At 38.2% G+C, this 9,660-nt stretch overlaps 1 protein-coding gene across 1 annotated transcript; it reads left to right on the top strand.

Moving 5' to 3' along the window:
- The first annotated feature begins 1,234 nt into the window (after positions 1-1,234).
- Positions 1,235-2,786, top strand: LOC111242617. Its single transcript, XM_022786827.1, has 2 exons — positions 1,235-2,163; positions 2,255-2,786. Exons 1-2 carry the CDS (start codon positions 1,235-1,237, stop codon positions 2,784-2,786), a joined length of 1,461 nt encoding a protein of 486 aa, XP_022642548.1.
- The last annotated feature ends 6,874 nt before the right edge of the window (positions 2,787-9,660 follow it).

Genomic DNA, 9,660 nt, shown 5'->3' on the forward strand with positions numbered 1-9,660 from the left:
TTTCGTTGACTGCTGAAATTTCATTCTCACTGTTTTCAATTTTCTTTTGGTACAGGCTGTTACGGGAATTGTGAGATGTGAGAAACACATTTTTCTTTCAGTTGCATATACATTTACTTTTCTATGCAGCATTGTTTTTTTTTTTTTTGCATTTGGAGAATTCATTTCACTTGCTTTGAAGAATGTCGTGCTGGAAGAGAATTAAGAAATCACGGTGATGGAAGCTTTTAGAATTAAAAGAAGTGGTCACGGCATGGGATGAAGTTTTAATATATAATTCAATTGCTTCTAGAAAAAAAGGATTCATTCATCTTTCATGTTAAATGGTGCACGGGACGTCCTAGAATGGGAAGGAAGGTGTGGTTTATTTTTTTTATTGGAGGTGCAGCCACATGGCACGTGGTTCTAAATTAGAGAAGCACATTCATTTGGTGATTCATTCTCTTATGTTTTGGAGTGTTGTTTTCTTTGTTGCTTGCATTTAAATTTAAGGCTTAATACCTCAATTTGTCCTCTAATTTGTCAACTAATCTCATTTTGGTCCTCTATTTTGCAACAGTCTCAATTTAGTCACAAATTTTCAAAATATGAACTCATTACATCCCATTCGTTAAGTGGTAGCAGACGGCGTTAAGTATTGTCCACGTGTTGGAAACGTGTTGGAATGAGAATGTGGTGAGGTGTTATTTTTTATTTTACGTGGCAATTGGGATTTAGGGGTATTAAAAAATCAAACCTCTGATAATTGGGAATTAGGGATTCGAATTTGAGTTTGGAGATTTCTTCAAGTGCTTGCGAGAGGAAGCCAAAGACATTCACGCATTTCATTGTTGGAGAAGACGAGGTCAATCTAGGCTACTGGTGACGTGAATAGAGGTAAGGTATGTCGTTTTCGTTGTTCTTTACCTTTTTCGAGATGTGCGATATTTGGGGTTTTGTGTGTTTGTAAGTCTTGTTCTTTATTTGTGGTCCCATTTTGCATGTTGAGTGGTTTTATTGTAGTTTAGAGTGTGTGGTCCCATTTTTCATGTTTGAATTCTTTATTCGGTGTAGTGGTCCCCTTCCTTTTAATGATGGGTAAGTGGGATATAGGTTTGTTCCATGTCCCCCTGTCGGTATCGGTGTCGGTGTTAGTGTATATGTAGTGAGTGAGTGAGTGCCCCACTTAGCTATCACTGAAATACATATAATATTTGTCTCCCCCAATGTACAGGTTATAAAAGAAAGTTTCATAATGGATGAGGAACGAATTAAGATTGTGGTCCACCATAGTGGAAAATTTTTGACTGATGATAATGGTGTGTTTAAATTTGATGGAGAGATAGCAGAATGGAGTGTTGATGCAGACTTGTTGAGCTATTTTGGCATAGTTGCCTCAGTCAAAGAATTAGGTCATATGGACATCAAAGAATTATGGTATGGTTTTGGAGGTCAGTCTGTGCACCCACATAGGTTAGAGTTATTAACTGATGACAAGGGTGCCATGCATATGTTGAACATTGGTAGGTTAAATGAAGAAGTCCATTTGTATGTGGTTCATAATATGGTGGAACCACAAATAATAGAATTCATTGATTGGGTTGGTGGTGAAGAGGGTTATAGTGTGGATGTTGAGGTGCATACTGAAGGTGATGGCAAAGAGGGTGGTGAGGTCCAGGTTGAGGGTGTTGAGGGTGGTGAGGTCCAGGTTGAGGGTGTTGAGGTCCAAGTTAAGGGTGGTGAGGTCGAGGATGAGGTCAAGGTTGAGGATGCTGATGTGGATGAGGTTCAGGATGGTGAGGTCCAGGGTGAGGTCCAGGTTGAGGATGCTAATGTGGATGAGGTTCAGGATGGTGAGGAGTTACATGAGGTCCAGGTTGAGGTCCAAGGTAACCTCCATCATGTATACTTCAGAACTTTAATAGTTTTTATTTCTTTATTTTATGACAGGTATTGGTCACAATGTGACACTCTTGTCAACAACATGTCTGAAGCCTTTAATAATGTGTTAGTAGATAGTAGGTCTAAGCCTATTATTAGCATGTTAGAAGACATTAGGGTATACATTATGAAGAGATGGGCTGCCAACAAGACAAAGATGACACAATATCATGCTTCAATCTGCCCTAAGGTTTGGAATAGATTTCAAAAGGAGTCTTCCTTAGGAAGATATTGGTTACCAAGGTTAGTTTTATAAATTGTCTCACTACATAATATTAGCCATTTATCTTGATTTGTTCTAAGTTCTTTGATGTAAATTCTGTGTTACATACAGGTGGTCAAGAGAGAAATTATTTGAAGTCATGCATATTTCAGAATTTGGCAACCAATTCGTTGTCAATGTGGACACCATGGACTACACATGTAGAAAATGGGCAATTAATGGCATTCCTTGTGCGCATGCCATAACATCAATGAAGTTTGTGACCATCAATGCAGAAGATTACATAACCCACTGGTTTAGAAAGTCCACTTATGAAGAGACTTACAACAGCATAATTTACCCTATCAATGGTCAACATATCTGGGAGGTAACACCCTATTCAGATATATTACCTCCAAAGAAGAAGAGAATGCCAGGAAGGCCTAAAAAGAAACAAAGATTGGAGGACTGGGAGTTGAAGAAGAATGATAGTGAGTTAAGAAAGGGTGGTCAGAGAAAAAAATGTGGTATATGTAAGGAGCTTGGTCACAACAAGAACACAAGGCACCCAAGGTCCACCAACAGATGTTCCACTTACCCAAGAATCCACTGTGATGGCAACTGCAAGTGGTCCTCCTCAACAACTAGACCCCACTGTGAATGATGCATGATGACTGCTATTAGGATGAAACTATTGTTCAATGATGAATTATGTAACTGATGTTGACCTTATTTAAATTTTGAACTCTAATATTTTGGATGTAATCATGTTATGATTTTGGATGTAATGATATTAGGATATCATTTTGGATGTAATCATATTCAGATATATCATTTTGGATGTAATTTGTCAGATATATTGGATATTACTTTGGATATGAATTAGATAACAGTTTCGATATTGATTGAAGAACATTTGTGTTCACCATGTCATTTTGGTAGCTATGAAGATTGATAACCATTCTCATAAATTGGCTTACAATTGCTGCTAAACAGCAACTGTACCACTCATATTTTCATTAAATAATATTTAGCCTTTGGTTGTAGACTGTACAAGTCAGTTTTCATAAATAAAAGTTGCTCCAAAACAAAAATTTTAATTTAAGTTCAGTTTCATTCCTCTGTTAAAAATTGCTTGCTAAACTGGCTTAAAGTTGGTGTTAAAGACCAACTGTACCACTGATATTTTGATTCAATACAATTTAGCCTTTGCTGGTACCTTGTATAAGTTATATTTCATAAAGAAAACTTGATCCAAACATCAAATTTTGATTTACAACACTTTTCTACAAATTGGCCATTCAAATCACAATTTTATTTCTGATATCAGCCATCAAGGATACAACTTAAGCAATCAAAAGCTTCATACCACATTACTGAAATGAAAAACCACTAAAATACAAACATCCCCACTAATACAACTTTCACCCAATTTTCTCCATAGAAGCCATTCTCATCTTTTCAACATAACTTTCTTCCATACTCATCAAACCCACTTCTTCAGCTCGTGCAGTACCACTCATTTCTTCTACCACTCCTTGATTTCCTTCTTCCAAGCTCTACTCAAAGAAGTTGCACCCAACCAAATCGTCATTCCCACCCTGTTCAAGAACGACACAAAGACCTTCGTCAAAACCCAAAATTTAGGGCAACCCCAAAGAATAATGGTTATGGAAAACTTACCTTGAAGTTAGGACAACCCCAAAATTTTTTCCCCTTGTTCTTAGGTGTTCGGGTAATTCGAAACACTACATTTTGACCACAGAAGCATGTTGGTTTTGCACCCAATCTCTTCACACTGCCAGTACTATGTTGCATGGACGAACCCAAACATTTATAAGAGGTTGATGAACGAGACATATCCTTAGGAGCACCTCAAGAACACAATGCTTCACTACAACTCTTCTTACCCAAGATGAATGAAAGACCTCTTCTTCCCCAACTCCACAATTAAGTAAGAATGAGAGGGGATTCCCTTAAAACTTAGGGCTTTCCCTTAAATCTTAGGGCTTCATCATCCATCAAAGACATTCCATTTTATTTCACATTGACACGTGGTAAAAACTAAAATTACAACTCATCAACACTTAACGTCGTCTGCTACCACTTAACGGATGGGCTGTAATGTGTTCATATTTTCAAAATTTGTGACTAAATTGAGACTGTTGCAAAATAGAGGACCAAAATGAGATTAGTTGACAAATTAGAGGACCAATTGAGGTATTAAGCCTAAATTTAAAGATTTTCATTTACGCGTCACGTTCTTTACTTGTTGCCACTGCAATTTCTAATTGTCTTATTTTTTCATTATGGTTGTTTAGTTGTTTAGCATGCTTAATCTTAAATTTTTTTTCTTGCATTCATCTCGTGATTTTAAGTTTTATCGTTGCATAGTTCATTTAATGTTTTTAGCTTAAGTGTTCCATTTTAATAGCCTTAATTGCGTTTTGGATATTTATCTTTTGCATTGTTCAGCTTACTTTTTCGTTTACTATGTTGTCTGTCATGTTCGGTGTATTGTTTCAGTTCACTATGATGTTTGCTCTGTTCGTTTTCTTTGTCTTCTTGCATTTTCGATTTCCTCACTTGCTTTAGATACCGTTTGGTCTCAATGTAGAACCGTTCGGTCATTGTAGGACCGTTCAGTCTTCATGCTTTATTCATTTATTTTGATGTTTTCAATTATGTTTGGTTGTATTTAATTTCCTGTTTTAATTTAATTCATTTCAATCACAAAACCTTTCAACAAAACCCCCCACTTCGTGTTTGACCTAATTCTCAAACCGCAGTTTGGTCCTTGAGAGACGACCTAGGAGTCACTTCCTAGTCTATACTGCATTCTTATTGCACATCAAATTTGTATGGGGTGTGACACCCATCAAATTTTGGCGCCGCAGCCGGGTACCAACGGTTCAGTTTTAGGTCTTTTGTTGTGTTAGTGTGTGTTGTGTTTTGTCTTGTGTTGTAAGTGTGATGTTTTGTTTTGTGTGTTCGTCATTGTGTGTTTCATTAGGTAGCTATAGTTTCATATTTTCATTGCATTCTTCTTTTCCCCCTTCTTTCCCATGTCTACCTATTTTGGCTATGTGGATACTATTTCTTTTGCCTGTGCCTATGATTATGATTCTCCTGTTGATTTCTGTGTTGAGAACAGTGAGGTTCCTTCTCCATCTCATGAGAGTGCTCCTAGGGAGCCGTTTCCACTTGATGAGGAGGATGTTCGTTGTGTTTTCAACACTGGACTGATACATTTGTTGTCTAGGTTTCATGGTTTTGCAGGTGAATGCCCACGTAGACATTTGGAGGAGTTCTGCACATTATGCTCTTTGATGAAACCTCCAGATGTCCCGGATGATGTCATGTTTTTAAGGGCATTTCCGAATTCATTACAAGAAGCAACAAGGGGTTGGCTGTATTGTCTTCCTCCAGGATCCATCACTTCTTGGGAAGATCTTAAGCATACGTTCTTGGATAAATTCTTCCCTGCTCAGTATGGTCACAGTAACGATCCTGGATGGAACGACCCTAGCTTGAGATGGTATGATGCTCTACAACAATATCAACCATTTCCGAATTCTTGTATGCCTTCTCCACCTGTTCAGGAACCACAGCAGCTGCAGTTTCATGAGCCTGCCTATTCTTTATCAGTTGTTGATAGGAAATTGGAAAGCAAACTTGATTCACTTGAGAGTTTGGTGACACAGCTGGCCTCCAACGAGAGACCAGCACCTCCATCTGCATCTGTTGCACGACTGTGTGCTATATGTCCTTCTAGTGACCACTATACAGATGCATGTCCTTCTTTGGAGCACCCTGTTTCTCATGATGAGCCTCAAGCTTATGCTACCAACATCTACAATAACAGGCAGACACAGCAGAAAAATTAGAGGCAACAACAACAACAAAAGGCACCTGCCAGATCTTCTTCTTCTCTGAGCCTACATTGAACTAGTTGTGGAGGCAGATGGTCACGTAGTGCACCGAGGAACAGTCTCAATTTTTAAAAGGGTCACCATTGCAGACTATTCCGATTCTTGATGATGTCAGTGCCATCCACATAGGAGATGGAGAGCAGAGCCACGAGCTTACTACTATGCCATCTACTTCCCCACCCTCCTATGCCCCACTCTTGCACCTGAGGATGCAGTTGCTCATTCTGCTATTACTAGTGAGATGAATCATGAATCAGCACAGGTTTTCTCTAAACTTGAATTCCCACTTGCTTTGCCTGAACTGTTTATGCATTCACATATTCTTGATTCTGCTGAGAATTCACATGTTAGTGTTGATTTTGACATTGAAACTGTGGAAACCGAAGATGTTTCAGACTTAGGATTAAATTTTGATCTTTCACAGTTTTCTGAAAATTTTAAATGTAGTTGTGAAGCTGGTTCTTGTTCTATTTGTGTTGAAATCAATTATGTGATGCAACCAACTTCCAACTTTATGATTGGTGATACTAACTGTGAATCTGATGAAAATGGTGAGGAACAGGCAAATATGAGCGCCACTTTTGAAATAGGTAGACCACTTTCACCCTCCACCACTTTAGCCACATCTAAGGAGGTGGAGGTAAACATACCTGAGATAGATTCTGTTGTTGATGATAATGCTGATGATGGGTATGTTGATGATTGTATTGTTGATGAGCATGTTTTTAGTTCTCCCTCTTTGCATGATGAGAAACAACTTTTGCCATCTTGTATAAATGTTTGTTCTCCATGCACTGAACATGAATCTGAGACTGTTGTTGATATTGCTTCTGAATTTGAAATTGTTTCATGTTCTGAGGGTTTATCTTATGTTCAGCATGTTACACTAGGATTGGGTGTTATACCCCTGCATGCTATTTCTGTAGAACCACATTGCACTAACCATGTTGCAGGAGGTACATATGGATTTGATCAACACACACACGGTGGAAGACAAGGGTGCCAGTATACACAAAAGCTTGAAGATTAATATGCACCAGCTGAACCTGCTCATCAACAGTCAATTCTTCTTAGATCCAACCGCGGAGGACATCTCCCTACTAGATCAAATTTGGAGACTGAAGCAATTCCTCTTAAACACTTCCTTGTTCATTCCAGTGGTGGAGAATATTTCCCTAACAGTCCAAAATTTGCAATTGCCACCATGATCAGGGGAGTTTTCCTTTTCCCTTCTCCTCCTTTCCCGCTTTTATTACACTTGTCCATGATATGTTGGCTGTTCTGATTTCTGATTTGATGATTGTGACACATTGAGGACATTGTGTAGTTTAAGTGTGTTCTATTGGGGGAGATTTCTATTTTCTGTTAAATTTTTTGTTTTCTGAGTTAATTTTTTTTTTCTAAGTAGTTTTTGTTTGTCTTATGTACATTTTTGCATGTTTCTTTTGATTTCTGGACTTTGTTTAGGTTGTAGACGTGTCCTTTCCTTTACTTCATTGATACTCTGATTTGTTTGAAATCCTTGCTTTTCTCTGCTTGGAAAGATGATTATGATGTTTGAGAGGATGATTTGATTGTGAAAATTACCCTGTGTGAGATTTGAACCACTTTATGTTCTTTCTTGTGTGATATGTCTCTTGATTGCTTGCACATATGCCTTGGCTTGACTCTTTTTGATGAATCTTGATTGATATGCATGTTTGAAAGTGATAAAGGCAGTTTGTTGTTGAGCCTTTCTAGCCAAATGAGCTTACCCTGTTTTGATCCATTGATAGCCCATTTTGAGCCTACCCAAATTCCCCATTTCTTTGTTTTGAAGCTCATACACTAACCCTAAGTGAAAAACCATGATTACCTTAACCTTAGGGAATTTTGGAGCTTTGGAATTGTTTTAGGAATAAGTGTGGTCTCCTTGGGGATTCTGATGAATTGGCTAGTTGGTTCCTCTTCTTGTTTTGTTTTTTGTAATTATGTTATGTACATCTTGTCTCTAAAATTTGTGTTCTAAATAGAGAGAAAAGAAAAGAAACAGGATGAGAAAAGAAAAAAAAACAGAGGAAAATGAAAAAAAAAATGTGTGTGAATAATGGAGTCAAGAAGAGGATTGAATTAGAGGTTTTGGGTGTTTGTGAATGTGTTTACACTTGTTCCCCATTGCTCCTCTATTCCCCTTGGTTTGTAGCTTCTCATCCATATGTATCCTTCCTTGTCATTGGCCCCATTCCATTCATAAAAGACCTTTTGATTTAAACATGCATATGTTTTGAGTGTTGATATTAGAGGCTTGCCAAGTCTGTTTGTGTTTGCTTTCTTGAGTGCATCTGTGAGGTTCTGTTACTTTTGATTTTTCTCTCAAGCTAAATGATCACTTTTCCATGTTTGGAATTGCTTTGATGACTTCATGAGTATCTGCTTTCTCAGATTCTGTGTGGATACTGTCTACTTCCTTTCTTTGTCCAGATTTCTTGAGTACTGTAATTATGTTTGTTTCTTTCCTCGTGAGTCTTTGTTTTTTGTGTGTCGAGTCTGTGTCACTTCCGTGATGCCTTTTGAACTGTTCCCTGATTTTCGTCTTGATTTTGTCCAAGAGTGCAAAAGACTAAGTGTGGTCTATTTTGATGAGTCAATATTTTCTCGACTTTACTTAGTTTATTGTGCTAGAATTAATCAAGGAATTGTTCTTAATTGTCTGGTATTTTCCCGTTTCTGCTAATTTTAATTAATTTGAATTTTCTGAGCTAATTATTTGCATTATTATTTTCAGGAAAAATTTTGGAAATTAAATTTGGGACATTTGGAGTGCTATCAAATAAGTCAAGACTCTTCACATGGACATTTCAAATTTAATTACTTTGAAACTTAGTAATCTAGATAATTTTTAATTAAACTTGTAAAACATTGGGCCAATTTTTGGCAAAATAGTTTGAGCCCAAATAGGAAACATGACATGGCACCTAGGGTTTTGCAAAGAAGGTGGACCCCACCTCATTTAGGAGGACACAGGGCCCCTTAGAAAGTGACCAACCGTCACACGTGAGAGACCACATTCATTCTCGGTAGAATTTACTTTGGGGGCACTTGGTTTAAAACGCTTTCTTGCTATGGAGCTTCTGATGAAGGTTGAAAAACAATTATTTTCATATGTCAATTTGGACCAAATTACACCCTTTACTACTCGGAATGAGCTTAGAATCAAGCAAAACTCAATAAATGAGTCTGAAGAGAGTCAAAAGTTGTTTTTAGCGATTTTATGCTTATTTTGCATTGTTTTGTAGCTAATTCGAGAAAAGTAAGAATGGAGTTGAAGATACAGGTCGTTGACTCAAGAAAAGACCAGAATAATGAAGTTTTGAAGAGTCAACGCACCACCCAGCGGCACACTTAAACCGTTAGGCGGTCCAGGACGAGGAGTAGGCATGGAAATTGTCACTGAGGGAAACCGCCGGGTGGCAGTGATTGCCGTCGGGCGGCGGCAGCAGGATATGGGAAACCGTCGGGCGGTGGCGGCAGGAAACCGCCGGGCGGCACACTTAAACCGCCCGGCGGTGGCACGTTGGACTTGGGCCTGTTTTTGACGCACTCCTCACCTATAAATACCCCTATTAC

The sequence above is a fragment of the Vigna radiata genome, chromosome 10, assembly GCF_000741045.1.
Source record: "Vigna radiata var. radiata cultivar VC1973A chromosome 10, Vradiata_ver6, whole genome shotgun sequence".
NCBI classification, from domain to species: domain Eukaryota; kingdom Viridiplantae; phylum Streptophyta; class Magnoliopsida; order Fabales; family Fabaceae; genus Vigna; species Vigna radiata.